The 22,199-nt window shown below is 38.1% G+C and overlaps 2 protein-coding genes across 2 annotated transcripts in view; both read right to left on the bottom strand.

The window, feature by feature from the left end:
• The window catches only part of brwd1 (bromodomain and WD repeat domain containing 1), a 35,682-nt gene extending 19,974 nt beyond the window's left edge, over nucleotides 1-15,708 (bottom strand). Inside the window, exons 1-19 of the mRNA XM_077207642.1 lie at nucleotides 15,483-15,708; nucleotides 15,329-15,387; nucleotides 15,206-15,235; nucleotides 14,939-14,998; nucleotides 13,585-13,735; nucleotides 13,405-13,497; nucleotides 11,657-11,817; nucleotides 11,352-11,573; nucleotides 8,177-8,277; nucleotides 8,018-8,088; nucleotides 7,799-7,899; nucleotides 7,656-7,696; nucleotides 6,580-6,681; nucleotides 6,336-6,489; nucleotides 6,097-6,231; nucleotides 4,940-5,068; nucleotides 4,594-4,819; nucleotides 3,360-3,545; nucleotides 3,048-3,231 (exon numbers count right to left, since the gene is read on the bottom strand). Of these exons, the coding sequence (XP_077063757.1) occupies nucleotides 3,048-3,231; nucleotides 3,360-3,545; nucleotides 4,594-4,819; nucleotides 4,940-5,068; nucleotides 6,097-6,231; nucleotides 6,336-6,489; nucleotides 6,580-6,681; nucleotides 7,656-7,696; nucleotides 7,799-7,899; nucleotides 8,018-8,088; nucleotides 8,177-8,277; nucleotides 11,352-11,573; nucleotides 11,657-11,817; nucleotides 13,405-13,497; nucleotides 13,585-13,735; nucleotides 14,939-14,998; nucleotides 15,206-15,235; nucleotides 15,329-15,387; nucleotides 15,483-15,531 (2,255 nt within the window). The 5' untranslated portion in view covers nucleotides 15,532-15,708. The remainder of the gene's footprint in view (nucleotides 1-3,047; nucleotides 3,232-3,359; nucleotides 3,546-4,593; nucleotides 4,820-4,939; nucleotides 5,069-6,096; nucleotides 6,232-6,335; nucleotides 6,490-6,579; nucleotides 6,682-7,655; nucleotides 7,697-7,798; nucleotides 7,900-8,017; nucleotides 8,089-8,176; nucleotides 8,278-11,351; nucleotides 11,574-11,656; nucleotides 11,818-13,404; nucleotides 13,498-13,584; nucleotides 13,736-14,938; nucleotides 14,999-15,205; nucleotides 15,236-15,328; nucleotides 15,388-15,482) is intronic.
• Nucleotides 15,709-18,073: 2,365 nt separating this feature from the next.
• On the bottom strand, nucleotides 18,074-22,184 carry hmgn1a (high mobility group nucleosome binding domain 1a). The gene is made up of 6 exons (XM_077207641.1): nucleotides 21,960-22,184; nucleotides 20,704-20,730; nucleotides 19,563-19,592; nucleotides 19,431-19,472; nucleotides 19,222-19,344; nucleotides 18,074-19,084 (listed from the first exon to the last, which is right to left on the bottom strand). The coding sequence occupies exons 1-6, from the start codon at nucleotides 21,975-21,977 to the stop codon at nucleotides 19,025-19,027; spliced, it is 300 nt and encodes a 99-aa protein (XP_077063756.1). The 5' UTR covers nucleotides 21,978-22,184; the 3' UTR covers nucleotides 18,074-19,024.
• Between the last annotated feature and the right edge of the window lie 15 nt (nucleotides 22,185-22,199).

Here is a 22,199-nt window from a genome sequence, read left to right as displayed (position 1 = left end):
GTTAAGACGGATCCAAGGACCATCTTAGCTCCTCGGGTGGCTAAAACTCATGTGTCCACTTTCCCCCGAGGCCCTCAGGAGACTGAGATGCTGGAGAAGGGTGGCACCCACTCCCTCCTCAGAGGGTGTTGGGGCAGTCAGCCCCCCCGAACAGTGTTGGGCATTCCCCTCTCAACGAGTCGCCAGCCGATCTTATTCAGTTGTTCCCTGCGAACAAGAACAAAGCTGACACAGAACAAACTGACCTACCCCCTCTTTCGTGTCAAAGCAGAAACATTTATTCCACTTTTAGGCCCCATCCACACAACTGCGTTTTAGTTTAGAAACGGAGAATTAAAACGTCCACACCAGCGTTTCAGCTGCGTATTAGAACTGATCTCAGTCCACATTAAAACGACTGAAAACGTGGATCACGTCACCATTCACCTACACTGGGCATGTGCGTGCCGGTGTAAACAGAAAACAGATCGACTATTCCTCAGATTTCGCTGAGGTTGATAAGTGCCAATCTGGACATTCAAAAGTTTTCGCACCATTCTTCAGGAACTACAACTTCATTGATAAAATTATCCCACCATGCGCTGGTTCTTCCCGGCTTAACCCAAAACCGACGCTCCATGTACGGTCGATACCGCCGCTGCACACGGGAACTGTCACAGATCGCAGGAATAATAGCTTGCCTCTGGCGCATGTAGGCAGTTACAGCATTGTAAAATGCAGAATTTACCTGCATTAACGTAACTGGTAGTCCAGGCTGTTGTTGTGTGTTTTCTTCCGTTGAATGACACCCAATCAGAGAGCCGAGCGTGAGCCTCTGCGTCATCGTTTCTAAAGTCCTCCGTTTTGACCAGTCTTCACTAAAACGCCCTCCGGAGATTCAAAACGCAAAACAGGGTCGGCAGCGTTTCTAAACTTCTCCGTTTTAGGTCTTCGTTTTTGCCGTTTTAGTGTGGATGGGAGGTGCAAACGTTGCAAAAGGTCTCCGTTTCTAAACTAAAACGTAGTAGTGTGGATGGGGCCTTAGACTGTCTGCCAGAGAGCTGTTTCAGGGCCTTTTGACACTAGTAAGTGTCTGATCTGAAAAAACAATGTTGTTACAAGATTGTATTGCCATCTTTGCCACCTATGGTGTTTCGGGGCTCAATCGGCCTCTAACAGATTTGTCGCCAAATTTACACTCAGTGATGCTCAGTGTGTCGCCAGCCCATCTCAGCAGGTTCTGGGACGCAGGGTTGTAGGCTTCCTGAATAAGGAAAATATAGGGCATCCTCTTTCAACAAGTACCCAACTCGATCTGTTCAGTTCTCTGAAAACAAACCATGTAAGAGCAGTGAACAGACTGTTTCCCCCCTCAAAGATGTGAGGTTGATACCTCTATTTGCACATGGCAACATAATGGCTTTACATAATGGCTTTTTTTTGTCGCCTTTTTTCGCCATTGGCTTTTGGCTTGCTTAGTTGGGGACATTTAACATTTAATTTTGAATTTAACAATACTATTACAACTTTACTTTGCTGTTATCTCTGTAAAGCTGCTTTGAAACCATTTGTATTGTAAAAAGCGCTATATAAATAAAGGTGACTTGACCTGGATCCTACAGATCACAGACAGGTTTCAGGAACAATTGGTTGCTCGTCCACCTCATCTAAAATACAATGCTTAGACATGGTGTTAACCATAAGCTTAGATCCTTCTGGGTTAATAATTTGTCTCAGTAAGTCTATGATTGCCTTTCAGAGCTTGGTTGGAAAGGTATTTTAAGAACTATAAGCAATGCAAGAGGAGGGCAGAGCTTTAAGGCTCATGAAGGTTTGGAGCCTATATATTTCACGGAAAAGATTTTTGTAGTGTGGGGTTTGGTATGCCACCACTGGACAATTATGTGAATAACTTAGACTCACTAAGTCTGTGATTGCCTTTCACAACTTGGTAAGGCAGGCATATTTAGCGGAAGGCCTATAGCCCTGCTTTCTTTGAGACCCACTGTGGTTTATAACCTATTATCTCTCAATCTGGGAAGAGCTTCTTTGAAGTCCAGTGCTCGGTTCTGCTACCCCCGGCCAAGTAAGTGAATGGTTTCGGTCTCGAGATGGGACGATCTTATAGGGTCTAGTCCTTTGACTGGTAAAGCGCTCTATCTATCAGTATACTGCTAAATTACAGTGCTGTGGACTTTTCTATACACTTTTAAAACGCATGGTATGGGCATGGTTTTTAACACCATGGGCTCAGGCTCCTTTAGCTTGATAGTTTTTGCTCATTAAGTCTGTGCTTCCCTTAATTCACAGCTTGATTGGCCAGGCATTTGGTCAGTATGGCGGCATGGGTATTAAAATTCCCATAGTGTCAACACCATGACACAACATTGAAGTTTCCTTAAAAGGGAATGTCTCAGGTTACAATTGTAAACCGGTTCCCAAAGAAGGGAACGATATATTCATAACCTGAAAGGGATTTCATTAATTTAAAAATTAATTTTAGGGACACAGTCAAAAATGAAGGGACACAGCTGAAATTGAGTTTAAAGACTTTAAAGTTAATGTGTAAATATGTAAAAGAAAGCATTAAAAAAAAGAAAAATTTGATCCTTGACAAAGGATGTGCACATGACCTTTCCAACGTGACTACGCAATGCGTGAAGTCGTGGACACGCATCGCTGAGCTAGTGCAAGATGAGTATTTGTGTTTAAACAGTAAATACATTTAAAAAATTTTTTTTAAATGATCGATGGTTTGGCTAGATAAAACCCTTATTCCTCGGCTGGGATCCTGTAGAGATCCTTGAAGCTGCAGTAAAACTGCAATTTTGACCTTCAACCCGTTGGTCCCAATTAAAGTCCACTATATGGAGAAAAAGCCTGGAATGTTTTCCTCAAAAACCTTAATTTCTTTTCGACTGAAGAAAGAAAGACATGAACATCTTGGATGACAGTAAATGATCAGGATATTTTAATTCTGGAGTGAACTAATCCTTTAATGTATACACAGATTTAAAAAAAAAAAGTGAAAAAAAACAGATATAATGTAATTAATAAATAAAACTCACCTGTAGCCACTTGTCGTAAGATCAGGGACCACCACCCTGCGCCTCCAGGCCTGAAGGTCCCTCTCTGTGGCCATCTGACTGCGTGGAGCATTCTGGTGCATCTGACGAACTCCCTCCACCTGTCCGCTGCGCCGTAAACCCACATTAGGTGGAGACTGCACCTCCATCCGCTCATTCACCGACACTATGCAATCAAACACAGTAATATTAGATGAGACTTGGTGGAGATTCAATTGCAAATCTACTTGAACGGGTGTTGATCTAAGAGTACAATGCTGTGATTTAAATGCCAAGATTTCAATGAATAGGCACCTCTGCGGGGAGTTCCTGGATCTGGCACACGGGCCGCGGCAGGAACGCCACCCTCTCCCTGAACTGAAACATGTCTGTCATGATGCAGTTGAAGCTGGCGGATGGCAAAATCCAGGGCGCTGGGACGAACCTCCTCACTCTCCGCAGACTGTTGACTGATCACCTGCTCCACGACCTCACCATCACCTGAAACACGATGCAGGTCCATTTTCAAAAGGTGCAAATCAGAAACACTCGGTGATCATAATGTTTTTAGTGATGCACCGGCAACCGAAAATATATAATAGCCCAAAAAGAATTTCTGGTCACACTTTATTATAAGCTGACATAAGTTATAGGTTGCATATACTTACTATGTAAATGACAGTAAATTATGCATTGTACAAATTACAACTTTACGTTACAATTATAAATTCTGCAAATTTCAACCATATAGTAAGTATATGTAGTTAATTAAAAATACTCAGTACTTATTTGAGTAATTACACTCCAACATCACCTTAAAATAAAATGTAGCTAACTGAATTTTTGGTTTTGGCAAATCATTGATCGAAACGGGGACATTTAATAAGTGCTTCTCTGATGGTCCGCAAGATAATAAACCGGTAAGATCAGAAAATGTTTCTTTTTTTCCTCAAATTAGTATTTCATGTCCCTGTCATTATTTATGTGGTGAAAAGCAGTGTAATAAGTGAAATTATGACTTAAATGTCCGTCTTGTTGGAACTTACTCGTTTGTCTAGGCTCGAAGCTGCTTGCTAGGACAAACATGTTTTGTGTTTAATGAGCTAATAAAATATTTAGACTCCAATCAATATTTTGTGTCTTAATTATTTACTTGCGTGACAAGTAGCCGCTTTGCATTGTGGGTCCTGATCACCAAGTGGGGGTTTATTCTGCGATAACCGGCCGGATATACAGTCCCTCAAATCATTAAAAGGCTAATATAAAACATTAGCCTTATGTGCAATTCATTACTCTGTTTTTATTATTGATTTTTAAATAAATTTGATTACTTTTTTTTTATTGTTAAATAAACTATCTTTGGTTTCAGTTTTCAACAAAAAATTAAACCATTTCATTTTGGTGCATCACAATTCTTTTAATACAATAGAACCGGTTCTGAAACTGGTTTTTCTACGCGCTGTTTACAGTGAACCCGTGCATGCTAAAGCAGTCAACAGTGAACTATGGATACATTACAACAATGCTATGACAACAGTAGGGAACTTACTTGTGGCGACATAACCCAGTTGAGGAACTAGATGCTCATCTGCAATGTTTTCCCTTCCTGGGACCAGTCTCTGGAATCGGGGAGGGTGAGGGTTCCCATCCACGTCCACCAGGAAGGGCGGGGGCATCAGGTGTGGGGCCTGCTGGGTCTGCTCATCCAGGACAAACCCATTTGAGTCCCGGATCAATGGCCGATAGTCAGTGTGGAAAAACACCTGGTCTGGAAGCTACGGATCAGTTTAGAGACATAAATTCAAAGATGGAGAAGTTATATTTAGGAACTTCAATTGTTTTATACTAGACGTCAATTGATCAACTTCAGATTTTCAACTAGAAATCATACAAACCTTTTCATAAGGCTTAGAGGTCCCAAAGCCAAAAATAACCAGATGTCCATGAGAGTCTGTCATTGCAAAGCGATGCCCATCAGCGGTGAACTTACAGTCAAACACAGCACCATGTCCTTGACCTTCAATCTACACCACAGAAAAACAATTAAAACATAAGGACAAAAAAATGTGAATGTCTAATAAATTAATGATTGGGCCTACAGTAATAAATTAACACATTTTTGTATATATATATACACAATTTTTGTATATATATATATATATACAATTTTTGTGTGTGTGTGTGTATATATATATATATATATATATACACACATAAAAATTTGTTAAAATTTATTACTGTAGGTCCAATCATTAATTTATACATAAAACTATATATATATATATATGAAAATGTTTTATCAAGTTTTCCACATAAACATTAAGCAACACAACCGTTTTCAAAATGCATAACAATCAGAAATGTTTCTTAAGCAGCAAATCATCATATCAGAATGATTTCTGAAGGATCATGTGACACTGAAGACTGGAGTAATGATGCTGAAAACAGCTTAACATCACAGGAATAGATTACACTTTACAATGTATTGAAATGGAAAACAGTTCTTTTAAATTATAATAATATTTCACAATATTGCCGTTTTTACTGTAATTCAACTTAATGCAGCTGTCGTGAACAGAAGAAACTTTTCAAAAATGTTTTACAAAACTTACTGACCCCAAATTTTTGAATGGTAGTTGAAATAAAAAAATGCATATAGTTTCAATTTAATTAAATGTTACATATATTTGAAGCTTGTTGTTCTACTCCGTTTGCCATAATGGCTATTCATCAGAATAACCATAAACACTCATATAAAAGGACAATACAAGTTAACTACAAATTTATTTCTCACTAAACCAGCATGACATTTGTAATACACTTGCACTGATTAAAATGAGCAGTTTTTAATTTATTATATATAGAAGCTGCATTTTAAAAGGTTAAAAGTTGCTAAATATATCTCTGTAAAGGTGCTTTGAAACAATCTGTATTGTAAAAAGCGCTATATAAATAAAGGTGACTTGGCTAAATAAAATGAATGGTCATTGACTATTAGGGGGCATCCCTAGTGCACACTAAATAATACTAAAAGATTATTGGAATACTCTACCATATTAAAGTAATGCATGGTTTTAATGCCTCTGATGAGGTCCCATATGAAGACATTCCCATCATGGCCTGCAGACAGCATGATGCGAGGGTCATAGGGATGTGGCTCCAAAACATACACCTCTGCCTCGTGACCCTGAGAGAAGGGGAAGAGAGATTCATTCAGCTCCATATAGCAAAAGAAAATCCTATATACTTCACCTTTACATCTCAGGATATGCACAACAGAAAATATCTTACTTTAAGGATATGTAGCAGCTGTCCAGTGTAGGAATTCCACACTTTGAGGAGATAATTGTTGACGGCAGTAATGACCGTGTTATCATGGCGGTCCCAGGACACCATGGTGACTTTGGGTTTGAAGAAATTCTCATCCTCTGTTAAAGGTGTAGACCTTCAGTGAACAAGGAAGAAGAAACTTCATTATCAGATCGAGTCAGCTTCAAGGAAACACTTGTTTGAGTTTTCCAGAGGTTCTCCATACCCTGGAAGAGTGGCTGACATGTTCAATAAAATGCTCTTCCATTGGTGTCTCTGATGCAGTCGCCATACACGAGCAGTGCCGTCTCGACTGCCACTCACAAACCTAAGAGATATTACAGGAAGATTAATTAATCCGAAAGAACAAACTGAAGTAAAATGACAGTAATGCACAAAAATGAATGTACAGAAACAGAAATACAGGTTATATTTAGCAAAAATATGATCAAAAAATGCATTTATTTAATTAGCAACATTCAAATAAAAAACTAGTTGCATTTAAAATCACATGAATTGCAGTCTGAAGCCCTGTAATATGCAATATAGTGCATATATTTACAGAGGTGTAAAGTCCAGGTTCAGAAAGTAAAAGTCTTCCTCAGTAGTTTGTTCCAATCACCTGGATTTGCTGATTAGCACAGTTTTTCAGCCAGGAGACGGAGCTAATTAGTGAAATCAGCTGACTGAGTTCACGGGTGGAATAAACATGTGGCAGGACTTTTACTTTCTGACCCCTGGACTTTACACCTCTGTATATTTAGCAAAAAACTCATCTCTAGAATGATTTTTTTCCAGCTAACTATCAAGCTAAGGACACTGAACGGCTTTCCTAAAGTAAATGTAACGGTAACACACACACACACACACACACACACACACACACACACACACACACACACACACACACACACACACACACACACACACACACACACACACACACACACACACACACACACACACACGCTGTTAATATGTTTGTCCTGTTTATTTTGTATTTAGGACATATATATATAGTGTCACAATTTGTGTTTGCATACTTATATACAAAAAAAGATAATTAAAAAAAATGCATATACTACAAAAGAAAAATTAATTCATAAAAATGTTTTCATTAAAAATCTTTAATCATCCCAGCCCCAATGTTTACTTGACATAGCTAATCTACTTTGAAAATAGCCACTAATTAGAAAAGCGCTAATTAAACCCTTTCAGTCAATGATTTCGGCCCTCCAAAACAGTTTCTGCCAAAAAAACAAGACAAAAAAAACATTGGTTTTATTAAACCACCAATATTACCTCTCTCCTGAATGACAGAACTGAATACTGTCCACCTTGTCCTACAAATGAAACAGAGTATTGTGAATCAGGACACACCATATGAGATATTCCCTAAAACTCTGCTGATTATTGAACCGTTCCTAAAAACTGGGCGTTCTTACTGTGTGCGAGTCAAGCTCAGCTAGTTTTTCAGGACAGCCACTGCCCAGGTAGTATATCCTGATGACATCATCTGTGCTTCCTGTTGCAAGGAACATGCCACCTGTGTAAAGAGAAACAAATGCACACTGAAAAAGCCTTACATAAACACACACACACACACACGTGAAGAGAGAGAGAAAACCCCCTCCAGCATTAGTTCAAACACTCGGCCCTCTCACCAGGGCTGAAGGAAGAGCAGACCGTCTGGACACCAGGCCGAGGCTTCTCGGTGAATTTGTGTGGACGCTCACTGGTGAACATTAAAGGAACGAAAGAAGAATGAACATCAGTCTCTGACTGGCTTCTCATATTTTCATTCTAACTTGAATAACCCTCACCTGAAACCGTTATTGTTCACATCCCACTGCCAGAAACACACCGTTGCATCAGTTCCTGTGGACACCATGTACCTTTTGGAGCCCTTGACAAATGGAGAGAACTGCGAGGGGAAAGAGGAAGTAGAAACACCTGTTAGAGCAAGCGAACAACATGCCTGTATAAGCAGCATTCAAACACATGAAATGATCTGTGCGCTTTATCATTAAAGGCTGATTTATACTTCTGCGTCGGAGCCTCTACGCTATTGGTTGGTTTTCATTTATACTTCTGCGTCGTTGTCCGCGTTGAGAGAGCATGTGAAACCCGAGGGAGCGGTTCTAGCAGACCAATCACAACGCTTGCGTCCGCGTAGAATTGATGCGTTGTTACGTTTTTGGAGAGGTGCACATCAGGGTACGCGGGCTACACACAGCCTACGACATAGCTATGTCGAGGGTCCGCCGCAGAAGTATAAATTGGATTTAAGGGTAATCTTCTACCGAGAACACGATCTCCTAGATGGAACGATTCTTTTCTTAATTATGGCAAAAATCATAATTACGTTTATTCTGTTGTATATTGTAATACAGATTATTTAACACGATTATGAGTGGGCTGATGACTAAAACCTTAAATGAGCAAGAATTCTAAAGGATCATGTGACACTGGCAACGTTTACATGCACAACTTTTGTTTCAATCGGACTGAATTCATTCCGATTGATGAATCCGAAGGACTGGTGGGCCGTTGTCCTGCTCCACTTCACAGACGCTGAGGGAGAATTTTAGAACGAGGGGACAGTCATTTATATGACACTTTATTCAACATGAAGAACAGCTCGTTCAGCGCGTCATACGTCATTACGCTATTTCAACGGCATTGCACATGCGCAGTTAGGGCTGGGTATCGTAACAAAATTTTCGGTACCGGTTCCTGAACGATACTTTTTTCAATACCAATTTTATGAAACCAGTTTTAACAATATAACATTACCTAAAAAAAAAATTTTATTTTTTCAGTTTGACTTTTTTACACTCGTATTTTGAGTCTGTAAAAAAGCACCAGTGCTAAAGTATTCTGTGTTTCCTAATGATTTAACAACTTGTATTGTTTACTTCAATCAGCTAATTGTTTCTGCCTTAACTTAATGCATTGTTTAACAATGAAACTAAATGAAAAATGTAATTGAAATGCATTACACAGTCACCTCTAATAACAGATCACTCAAAATTGTAATCTAGACATGCGTTTTATGTAAAGCTGCTTTGAAACGATATATATTGTGAAAAATGCTATACAAATAAATGTGAATTGAATTAAATATAGGCAACTGGGGTACGGTATATACGCCGCGAGCTCAGCACACATGAAGCTTGCGCAAAGCACTGGCAAAAGTAGCCTAATGACTATGGATGTGTCGGGAAACAATAGCAAGGAGATATTTTAATTGTTTATTAATAAACAAGTGTTTACTGAGAGTGTTGGCTGCAAAGACGAATATTGCGATGCTGACTCGTCATTCCTGCAGTAGTGAAGACGTGCGCCTATATGGATTACATAAACTATGTATTTCTAATTGTTTCGTTTAAAAGTAGACATATTTTGACAGTCTATAGGACTATTTCTCATGTCTGTGAGGCAAGTATCCTATACGCTGAGTTTCGGTTCATTTGTGACGCGCTCCAGTTCTTGCAGTCGAAGACGGATAAACTTTCCTCTCTCAAGTGGATTCTGTGCGCTTTTAAGTGCCTTATCAGATTTACCGTGTTGCCGGTCTTGGCAGCAATTATCTTGTAGAAAATATTGCACAGCGTGCATCTGGCATTGAGTCTGGTACATGCACACTTTTGATCATTTCCACATATTTTCTATATCTGGGTTGGGACGCTTGCTTACACACACACACACACACACACACACGCACGTCTCTGGGCAAGCGCGTAAACTAGTGTTTTTCCGCCACAGCCAATCATGCTGCATGATTATTGTTTCACTTACGTTGACGAGATTAACCACTTAGGTACCGAAAAACAAGACATGTTTCGATACTCTGTAGTATCGAGGCAATTCGGTCGGTACCTAAAGAGTACCGAACTCGATACCCAGCCCTATTCGCAGTCCTTTCAGTTTCCGTTTTCAATCCGATCAAGTGTTTACCTGTTCTCTCGATCGGATTAGAATAGGAATAACACCCCCCTTTCAGTCCGATCGAAGTTCCGTTCGGATCGAGCTCAATCGTATCGATTAAGGTGTTTACATGAAGGCTTTTCAGTGTGATTGAGCCTTCAATCTGATCACTTACGGATTATGTGGTTGCATGTAAATGTAGCCACTGAAGGCTGGAGTAATGATGCTAAAAATTTAGCTTTGCATCAGAGGAATAAATTACATTTTATAACATATTCAAATAGAAAACAGTAGGCCTATTTCAAACTGAAGTAATATTTCACAATATTACTGTTTTTATTCTATTTTTCATCAACGCAGCCTTGGTGAGCATAAGTGACTTCTTTCAAAAACATGAATTATTCCAAACTTTTGACCCATAGTGTATGTGTTATGATACACACTGCTTATCAATTCTGATTCTTATCGATTCCGATAAGGTACAAAAAAACCTTAGATATCATTCACATTTAGTCTTATTGCAAAACATTTAATTGTAGCTGAATATCATGAACAAAAATCAACAGGCTAAAGAACACTTACACAAGGACGCTTGCCTGCGGTTTAAAAACAACAAGGCCTAGCCTAACTAATATAAATGTCAAGCGTTATTAAAGACAAGTAAACACTCAGTAATAAAAAAAGAACAAATCGCAACAAATTGATAAAACTGAATAAATCTATGATTGAAATAAACATTGGTTTAAGATTTTCAGGTACAAAAACTAATCAAATGTAAAACACTGCACTTTATAAATAAAATACCCATTACAAATATAGTTACAAAGTTATTCCAACCCTAATGATGACGAAGAACTGCTATGTCATGTGAGCTTTACTCTTAAAAAGCTATGTAAATGTACGTGCCGTGGTACAGCATGTTGGGACGTGGGTGCCAGAACTGAACTGAATGAATGTGCACTGTGGCACGATACTACAATCTCTCCTCAAAGGCAGATCCTGAAGACATTTTAATCGTTAACAAACTTAAATGGTGATATCACATGATAATTCATACAGCGCCCTCACCTGTAAAGAGGTAATAGATCCACTGTGGCCCTGCAGGACCGCCACTGGGGCACAAGTACGAAGGCACCAGACTCGAATGGATTTGTCGCAGCTCCCGGCTGCAATAAGGGTATTCTCAAAGTTAACGGCGAGGTCTGATATCTCAGCGTAATGTCCTCTGAGAGTGGAGTGAAGACTCCCGTCAAAGGAGGACCAGATCTTCACCAAGGCATCGTCTGAACCCTGCGGGTCAGGAAACGAACAGGGTCAAGCGTGGGACTTCAAAGACACAGAGCTGAGTACCACAAGAGATTTGTGACGCTCACCGTAAAAATTCTGGAACCCGTTCGATCAAAGGCGATGCAGTACACGGCCGAGAGATGTCCCAGGATCCTCCTGTGCATCCTCATGTGCTGATAATTGCTGACAGGGTTGATGGAGCTGAAGCGCTGAGCTCCGGTGAGCTCTCTGCCTCGACACACCTCCACTACAGTGACAGAGACATTGCATTTCTCCAAGTTTGCCAAGACCACTCAAAATGCATTAAACGTGGATCAGGGATGGCTATGAGCCAAAGTGAGAGGAAAGAGTCAACAGGCCAGTGCTACATTTATGCCATTAATTCAGTTTCCTGGGTCAAGTTTAATCATCTTACATCAACGTTCATTGCGTGAGACACGATGCATTAAAATGGAGGCCATTAACGCAGAATCCTTTTTTCTTCATTCCCAATTTATGAGGGTGTACTAATGTTTATTTTTCCCCACTTCCTATATATGAGAGCATCTCTGACAACCAATCCATGCATAAAAATACTAATACTGGTTTTTAACTAGTGGTTTTATTACTTATTTAGCACGTAAATTCACAAAAATGTAGGAGAATGTTTTACGTGGATTTTCACAAATTGTTTTGGTAATGGAAAAACGTGAAAACATCTGAGCTGAGTGAGTGAGTGGAGGCGGGGCTCATTTGCATATCAATAGAACCGCGTATACTAAATGAGGCAAGGGTGTAGAGTTACATTCAAGCTGTGTTAAGGCAAGAAGAATTTTTTTTCAAGGAAAAAACATTTAAATATGTAATTTTGTTGATCAACTACGAGTTTTAAGGGATACAATTATTGACAACAAGGGGACTTTAAATATCAACATTAATTTAGTAAGTTTAGGTATAGCCTAATTGTCCATATTGTTGTAGTGTTTCAGATTGCTATATTTTATTTATTCATTTTATATAATATAATGTTTGTGTTCTTAACCTCTGGAAAACTGTTTTCATTCCATGTTAAGGCTACTTGTTCATCGGCCTGATTATGTTTGCATTGATTTTTCTCTTTTAATTTATTTATTTGTTTTTTTTATGCCCTACATTTTAAAAATATTATTGTTAAATAAGATAAGTCTGTTATTTATAAGTTATTTATTTTGTTTGCATTCTGATCTCAACAAGTTTGTGCAATGTTTGTCAGTGTCACTCCGGCAAGCTTTATGCACGCTAGAGCACTTCATGATTTCTATTTCAATGCTCATTATTATGGTTTAGTATTTATCCACAGACTAATGGCTTAAATGAACTAGGAGTAGGAAAATCTTTAGTCGTGGGCTGCTCTAATCTTATTAAACAAATAACTTGCTTTTAAGGGCGGAAAATAAGTTAAATTCACCATGCAAATCAAAAATGGCTATTCTTATTTTTATGGAATATTGTAGTGTTTATTACAAGTAATTAATCCAGGCACATCACTACTTTTTTAATTCATGTACCCTTGCAAAACAAAACAGCTAAGGAAAAATAAAACCTTTCCCTCCCCCTCGCAACAGCATCTCTTCTCTAATGACGTGCTCTGCGTGAGCAAACAACAACTATCCAAACAATTCCCGACGGACACAATTAAATCCTGCCCTACTGTTTCACTCAAGCATATGCATCACAACAGGGAAGAAAACATGTTTGCAACTTCCATTTCATGCCAATAAAAGAAACAAAGCAACCTTTTTTTTCCCTCTGAGTCAGTGAAAATTTAGCCATGGCAAGAACTTTTCGTTACAGGTGAATAACTGAAGGTACTCACCAATATTGGCATCCCTGCAGCTTAAAGGCCTCTCTGGTGGTCTCCCTCTATGAAGGGCCGCGAACGTGGAGGATTTCCATCTGCTGCTGCAGTCTAGAGAGGTGGTGGTGACATTTAGACTTGAATAGCTGACAGACTCACACCAAAGCCAATGCGGTTGAAAGCTCAGCCTGATCTCACCTTTTGACCGTCGCAGTAAAGAGTGTTTCCCGGCCCCCAGGAGTGAGTGAACTCCTGGCACACCAGACGGGACCTCTCGGTCCAGAATCGGACCGATCTGCTTGCATATCTGCAAAAGGTGATCTGGTGCGATATGTCTGTTGGCAGCAACCTAACAAAGAACAAAAGATCTTTACAACATTGTGGATGCAATAAAGTCGCTTAGTTTATTTCTGTCACGTTTACTAATGACATGCATTTCAAAATGAAAAAAAAAAGGTGGCCACTATATATTAGGTGTCTTTAACTACCATGTACTTTCAAAAATAAAAAATGATTTGTTAAGTACAACGCACTTATTGTATTGATGTTGCATTGAAAAAAAAAACCCACTTGTGCTGCTACTGAGGCAGATACAGGAAAGGTTTGCTGGTTTGGGTACGGACAGGTTTGCTGGTGTGGGTAGGTTTAATAAGAGTGGGTTAAAAGGGAAGGGAAGGGTCAACAGTGTAATTATAGATGTAATTACAGAAAGTATTTACAGATGTAATCATATGGACATATACTTGTACTTTAAATACAAGTACAATGTTTAAAAACATGTACACAATAAGTGCATTATATCAAATGATTAATCTAAATCTTAGTACACTACATATTAAACTATATAAAGTGGGACCAAAATACAAAAAAAATCTATATTTAATTATTTGTAATAGCAATACCTGTCCTTAACACTAAGTATAATTGCTCTTTTTTGCACTTTAGGTAATCCCATTTTTCCTATGTCTTCTTTTTTTAGTAGATGCATCTAATTTCTAGCTTCTCAATGTGCTTTTATCCAATCAAGAAGATAACTAAATTCTAATTTTAAGTAGCTGTCTTATTAAATTATTTCAATTTAAACGGTTAAGGTAACTGACTGTGGTCGCGACCCGTCAGGAAAACATAAATAAAAGCCTGTCTCATGCGGCTGAGTGCAGGGAGTTTATGCAAATCATGTCCCTTTATCTGCCAATCAGAGCGCAGGTCACATGCAAAATAAAAAGCCGACAGCGAATCCTGATATCTGATTGGACGATTTAATATCGTGACGTGCCACAACCCGACGAGGCCCCACCCTAACTGCAATACAGCACTAAATAATAGGGAAGCAGTCAAAACATAGAGAACCCCCAAGAAATGCTCGTAATAATAACGCTATACGATCAAAATCAAAGTTGTCAAATATATTACGCATGTATAACAAAACGGAAGGTTATAATTCAAATGCCTGTCATTTAAAGTCGAGCACAATTCGGTCACAAAACACACACGTGTGAGAATTAAACAAACACCATGCACATGCTCCAGAAAACAAAATCAAAACACTTACCAAATCTTCATAAGATCGTGGGTGTTCATTTCCTTCCCAATCCAACCGACGTGGAAGGAGCTATCAAAAAATAAAATAAGCCGGGTCAATGAGAAATGCGAAAAGAAAGACTCACGCCAAGTTGTCTTAATAATAACATTAGCGGAAAATGTAAACAAAGTTCAAGGCAAGAGATAATGATAAGTAGCATATCGCCGAATCCATGTTTCAATCCAAGAGGGAGCCAAACACACAGACTGATGGACATGAACTACTCGAGCAACACACCTGGTTTTCCTCCAGCTCACACACAAGAGCCTGCAACAGATGAGAATGAGCTCAGTTCAACACGAGCATCGTATAAAAAACACAATTCTCGCATTAAAGTCTCGACGACTGAAGTACACTCACCTCGGCCGCTTTCCGACACGGCCCCGTGCTCAAATACCGCGATATCAAGTAATATAACTCTGCGAAAGGACACCGTTTATTATTGGATTTACGACACAGAAGCTATAAAAGTACCTGTTATTAATATTCCTAAATACTACTTTTTGTGGCTTACCCGATTCAAGAGGCGAAATACTCCCATTTCTGGCTGCAGTATCGGCCATAGCTCAAAGAATAGGGTATTAGGAGACGAACTTTATGTGTAGTTTGCAAATTATATAATTATTTAATGTCGATCGTACGCTTCGTTCCCCTCCACGATTGCTCCCGCTTACTGTTCGGCCAGTTTTCGGTCGCCATTGGAAGTATGAGGCCTGAGCTCATCATAGCTACTTCCGGTTGAGGACCGGAAACAGGGGGAGGGGGTTCAACAGCTCGTCTTCTCATTCAGCAAAACAGAAGCCACGCGGAGGTTTAAAAACACAAACGTTCAATGTTCATGTCGAAACGTTTATTGTCGTGCCCTTAAAAGCAAACCTTTCACTCGAAGAACGACGAAAACGCGCGTTCCTGTTCGAAGAAGGTCGAGCGGCTCGTTCGTGACGTCACGTTGAATGGCGACAGTAGAAACCGTTTATCTTTTGTCTGTAAAACAGTCAGAGAACCTGATGGTTTGAATATTTAAAGATATGCAAACGACTAATATTCACCACCCCTACTTATTATTACATGCTTGCGGGATTACGTGATGTATATTATATTAAATGTGGCGAATTACCACACAGATTTACACACACATATGCCCACTGACAGAAACAGCACCGAGTCTGAGGTAGAACAATGCAATAATAGACCAAACCTTTGGATCTTTTGTCTTCTGATTTTTTTAAAATAAAAAAGCTGTTGCATACGTTTCAAATGTATCAGTGTCTATACATGAAAAACAAAACATCAAATCAAGTGACTTATTTTCAAGAGAGCAAGCATGCTATTCATGCAAAACATTTTACAAAATAAGCTTGTTAGGTTTTAAATGATAAAAGATGATACAGCTCCTATCGCTGATCATAATCATTCATATTGTTTATAACTATATTATTATTGCACAGATATATAAAGTTGGATGTATAAGTATATCCAACTTTACCCACATACAGACAGCACTTTCATGTAAAGCGATAAACTATATATGCCAAATCTCAACTTCTTGATTGTTTATATCATTGCAAAATGTAAACTATATGTAAACCCAGCAGTAATCTGTTATATGTGACTATAAGGCACATTTAAGGCACTTATCTTCATAGATATTACATTAACATTGTGATTTGCTGTAAAACTGCTTTGAAACAACAGAAGATTGTGAAAAGTGCTATAGAAATAAAATAGTTCAGATTTGGAGACATTCTGGTTGTCAGTCACACTTTGTCCTTTGTTACTGGGTAGAACTACACCTGCAATTCCTCTGCTACGAGTACTTGAGGAAACAGACTGACAAACATCCACTTAAATCACATTATGTGGTTAAAACACATAATTCTGAGGTTTAATTTGTTTGCAGATGCCACTTGCTTTTATATTTGGTGAAATTTTAAATGCATCTTGAATGTCCACATATTTATGGACCCAATGTATAGTGAAACTCTGTAGTTATATTTTTAGTATAATGTTGTATTTTAATATGAGCTAGTGCGTGAGAACAAAATACATAGCTAGTGCGAAGTGTTGATTAAATGATGATAACAATGCTGTCGTCCGGACGTGTTTATGAATATTTGTCACATACTTTCAGCCTGACCTTTAAGACACTAAAATAAAAGCTTCCAAAAATGTAGACCCTAATTCCTAAATTATGTTTTCCTTATCACAGAAAACATAAGAAACCCTGATTAGACTCAACAATGAATACAACCCGCACTTTTCTGATGTGTGCTTCTGGCTCTGAAATTTAAAAAATGAAGTGTTCATAGCAGTGGGACAAGACCTTTTCAGTTTTGTCACATTTGAAATTTAAACACACATATAGACTGAATTCAAGGATTTGTTGTGGTTGTAATAGAAATCAAATTCTCTCCTTGCAGAATGCCTCTGGTCAATTCGACCCCCATAAGAATGAATGGAAAATGGGGAAAATGTTGTTGTTGTTTTTTACAGTATATATATATATATAAAACCTGGCACAATCTAGAACACACACACAAATGAAGAGATGAGACCATAGAACATCCCCACACACACACCTAGAAATTCCCATTAAAATGAATTTAAAGTCATATAATGGGGTCATTTTCTTCTTTTTCTTCAAATAAAAATCAACCAGTGGCAATGCAGACCACACACAGATATTAAGTGGTTATGTTTGAAAACATTTACAATGCAGAACAGTGAAATAAGGATTCCCAGTCCCAGCTTCATCAATGAAGAGTTTATAATAGATATTAGAGTTTAGAATCAGGTCTGTATTCAGATTTATTTCCAAATATCTAAATGTCAAATTATTTTATAGACATTAGACTGAAGGGCTCCCACATTTGGACAAATTAATTTCCAGGATTTACATATTCATATAAGCTCCCAAAGAGCAATTTCTAGGCAACGATAGAATATGAAATACTACACCAAAACTATTTATACAGACATTTAAAATGCAAGACAATGTCAATAAATAATTACTTTTATAGCTATTCCTTTTCACCTGGATTTAATCTGTAGGATATCGAATCTTTTGTTCCATATCATAGAAAGGAAAACAGTAGGGCAAAAAAACATGGTGAAATAACACCCATTTTATTGGCATATCATACCACTCATTACAGAGACCACTACATAAAAAAGGAAATAAAAAAGAAACTGTACATTTCACCTAAAAACCTTGAGTGACATAGCTACTGCTGGCATGTTCACGTGAAAGAAATTACAGTAATTCTTATAACATAAGCTACAACCTGCATGTTTAACACTGTAACACAGCTCTGTTATTAGCTTTGCTAACACACGATTCCAATTTCCATCCTCTTAAAGTACCATCACATACTGCATATAGAAATTATGAAAATCTTTTCACAGCAGCTATACAACAACGTTATTGCAATGCTATCACCACACAGAGACAAAAGTCAATGTAAAACACAAATCTGATGAGTGTTCCAGTACTAGTGAGCAGGATCATTATTCAAAGCGGTTGATTCATAAAACGGTTTGAATAAAGAGGTTTCAATTTATAGAATACAGCTTACAATAAAATCAAACAAACCATAAAACAAAGACCCCATCCCATACAATACGGGCTACACACAGACGTCCATCACATTGCCTATGGAATGTTAGTGTCTCAGGCAAACACTCCCAGTTTCAAGAAATTTCATTTTTAAAGTTTTAAAAATGGCACAATCACATCATCTGTTGCAACCTGTTCCGCTCCCCTCACTTCTTTAAAAACAAAACAGAGTCAGAAAAATAAAATAATAACAAGAAGTAGTCATAAGTTGTTTCATGACTACAAATCTTCTTCAGGAAAAACAGGAGTGGGAAAAGATGGAATCCCTCTTCTAAGGCTTTTCTCTTGAAAGTCATCTATAAAATGAGCTTCTAATATTGAACTACTAAAAACCTGCCCTTTTTTTTGTGGTTTTGTTTTTTAGAAAATAGTCAATAAAAATATTCCTCTGTATTGTACAAGAAAAGAGGTATTGGAGCTCTGGTGAAATGTAATCTACGTTATTTAGCAGCTCCCTCTTTCTGGTCGGCCTCCTCGCCTTCTTCGTCTCCATTGTCCTCCTGTAACACACACACACACACAAACAAATAAACTTAGCCACAGATAAAACCCTAACTGGCATATATTCTCTAGCACTAACGAGCAGGCAAGATCATACAGGACCTCAGTGGGATGGGTTCATTAGAAATGGACTCACTTCATCAGCTTTGGTCTCTCCGTTCTCCGCTGGAGTTTCCTCCTCGGGCTTTGCGTCCTCTTTCTTCTCCTCTGGTTTGGTCTTTTCTACATCCTTGGTCTTCTTGCCCCTTGCAGGTGCCTTCTGTGATGTTACAGAAAATACACGGTTGAGCTACTGCCCATAACATTCATTGAGAGTAATAAAGCTGGTTTCCGTAACTGATTTACCTTTGGCTTGGCCTTGGGTTCAGACTTTGTCGTTTGGGGTTTCTGTAAAACAGAAGTCAGCGTAAGCCATGGGCATCACGGAAAGGGAATTGTGTGAATATGAAATCGGGGGGACTGACAAAACCAACTTACTCCTTGAAGTCTCTCAGACCGTCTTTTGGGCTGTGTGATTGTTGGATGAGGAGAAGATGGGAAGGCAATAAAAAAGAACAGACATTAAGTATCAGAGTTGTATGTAAAACTGTGTTATAGGGTTCAACGGGGCTAAAGGCACATTTTCCTCCAAACCACTAGATGGCACAAAAACTTGCCACAGCACTTTCCAAAACACCCGCTTTTCAAGATGCACATGGACATTTATCTGATCCTTGACACAAAGCTGATTTGGCTCCAATTTTGATCTAATATTCAATGATTTGGAAAAAACAAATGTTGTAGATTTAAGTAGCAACTGAGATTCGCTAAAATTATTGAATATATTTTGTGACAAAGATCTTCTTTATGATTTTCAGTTTTGTTCAAGGTAATTAAAGCAACAGTTTTTTAATAATGGAAGAATATTTAAAAGTATGGTATTTGGGGTAAAAGGCACAATACAAAAAAACATGATAGCAAATATCTGTCTGAGTTTTCCACTTGTTGACATGACATGGTTACACTCAGACATGAAATATCATATATAGTTGGGTGTGAGCTGTGAAATGATTAATCACATCCAAAATAAGTTTGTTTACACATGTGTATAATTATTTTGTATATATAGATTATACAAAGATTATAAGATTTTTTTTATTTATAAATAAAACAATTTATAATAATAAATATTTTATTTATAATATAAATTATCAATAAATACATATACAATATATACATGCACATATTTCTTAAATATCTTAAACATTTCATAATTACACACACATTTTATGTAAACACAAACTTTTAAGCTGTTTCACAGCTTTAATCGGGGGTCCACCTTAGAGAAAAATCACCATAATTATAATGAAACCATCATATTAAATGTGATATTAATCATATATAAAATATTATTTATTTTACCACTGCAAATATATATTAAATTGTTAGGGATCTCCTTCAATGCTTTCAGAATATTTACTTTTTAAACTAAATATTTGTTTTGTTCTCCATAAATGTTCAATACAAGCATGTATATATTTTTTCTGCAATCATACACTATGTGAGAAGTGAAAACGCCACTTTTCTTTTAGCCCCGTTGAACCCTCCACATGTACCAGTAATATAGACTGAGACTCACCCCAGCAGCTTCAGTGTCATTGTTAGCCTGTAGCAGAGGAAACACAAGCTGTTAGTATGTGTACATACATGGCTGACTGAGGGGGAGGTGTCGTACCCTCCACACCCCCTTCAAGTTATGTGCAATTATGTAATCTAAAAGTGCACGTGGGGGAGGGGTCCCGTGCAGCGTCATACATTCAATCCAATTCCTTTATCGCACGAGTAAAATCCGTCGAGAAGACACAGCGAAATAGAATAAAAAGTAAACAGAACTACCAGGAGGTGTAATTTACGACAGCAAGCTAATTTACGGCAGATTTGCGGAGCGTATTATTATCGCTATTAGCGGTGTTTTTAGTTTTTAACGACAAATGTCCGCGTCGAAGGGAGGAGGGGAACATTAGCTCCGCCTCCAAGGCACAATCCACGTGCAAACACGTTAAAATCGACACGTTCCGCCTAAGTTTGTGAACATAAACCAGCTTTGGCGTCGACATTTCCTTTAGTAGTTAAATAAAACGCGAATAAAGTCGGTGAAAACTTTCTTAATGCACTTTACAAAGTCCATTTCAATGGTCAAATGAAAAATACAGTCACGCAAATACTTCGTTATGAAATAAACCTGCTGGGATTACAAACTTATTTGAATATAAGGCATGAAACGTGTTTAGTAAGGCAGCCATGACTCAAGACTAAGGTGTGTGTGTGTGTGTGTGTGTCCTAACGTTACTCGAGGACCATATGGATTCGTACACAACTAACGTTACACATGTATTTACAGTTACACAAAGGCCTAACAAAGACCTCACGATGTCCTCAAACATACAACTTTCATTAATTCGCATGTATATGGTTATAAAGATCGTAAAACACCGCAGTTAAAAGGAAAACATTTGCAGGACAAGCTGTTCTCCATAAGGAATAACATGCCCAAACATTACGAGGTTACACCCCTTTGTGTGATTATTACTTTGCATTATGTTTTTTTTTACATCTATAATGTAAAAGTTTAAGCGAGAATGCGCTTTATAATGTGGGTTTTTTTATAAACAAAAAATAAATATCTACTCGCAGTCGACACACTCTAAGTAAAAAGGCGCCAGATTCATGCCACCGACTCGCCTGCCCTAGATTACGAATTAACATGCACCAATGCAGTAAACACTCATATAACTTTACACAAAGCGTCCTACCGACGTGTATATTTAATTATTGCATGCTTTTAAAATCACACATTATAAAACAGAATAAAATATCCAATAATTTTGAACTTACTTTGCTCCTTTTCGGCATGGCTGCTTAAAGCTTGTGTGCTTTTAGAACAAAAAAAGGAAAATAAATTAAAATAGCTTACGCACTGGTAAGTAAAGTGTAAAAACCAGGTCTAGGAAACACTGAACCAAGCATTAATGTTCTATCGGAACAGAAACTAGCTGAAACCGGATTGGATCTCCCTTTTCTATATTCTTTCCACTATAGCACTAACCTGATGCGAGCTACGCTCCGCCCCTTCTA

The sequence above is a fragment of the Siphateles boraxobius genome, unplaced genomic scaffold (assembly GCF_051911475.1).
Source record: "Siphateles boraxobius isolate OS27281-9 unplaced genomic scaffold, OSU_SipBor_1 6, whole genome shotgun sequence".
Lineage (NCBI taxonomy): Eukaryota > Metazoa > Chordata > Actinopteri > Cypriniformes > Leuciscidae > Siphateles > Siphateles boraxobius.
This window is presented reverse-complemented; position numbering and strand designations above follow the sequence as displayed.

Excerpts from the sequence above, each read along its gene's own strand:
- hmgn1a (XM_077207641.1), bottom strand. Across the intron at positions 19,345-19,430 it reads AACCCAAGGCCAAGCCAAAG|AAGGCACCTGCAAGGGGCAA; the intron begins GTAAATCAGTTA and ends GTAACATCACAG. Across the intron at positions 19,085-19,221 it reads GAGAGACCAAAGCTGATGAA|GAGGACAATGGAGACGAAGA; the intron begins GTGAGTCCATTT and ends TGTGTGTTACAG.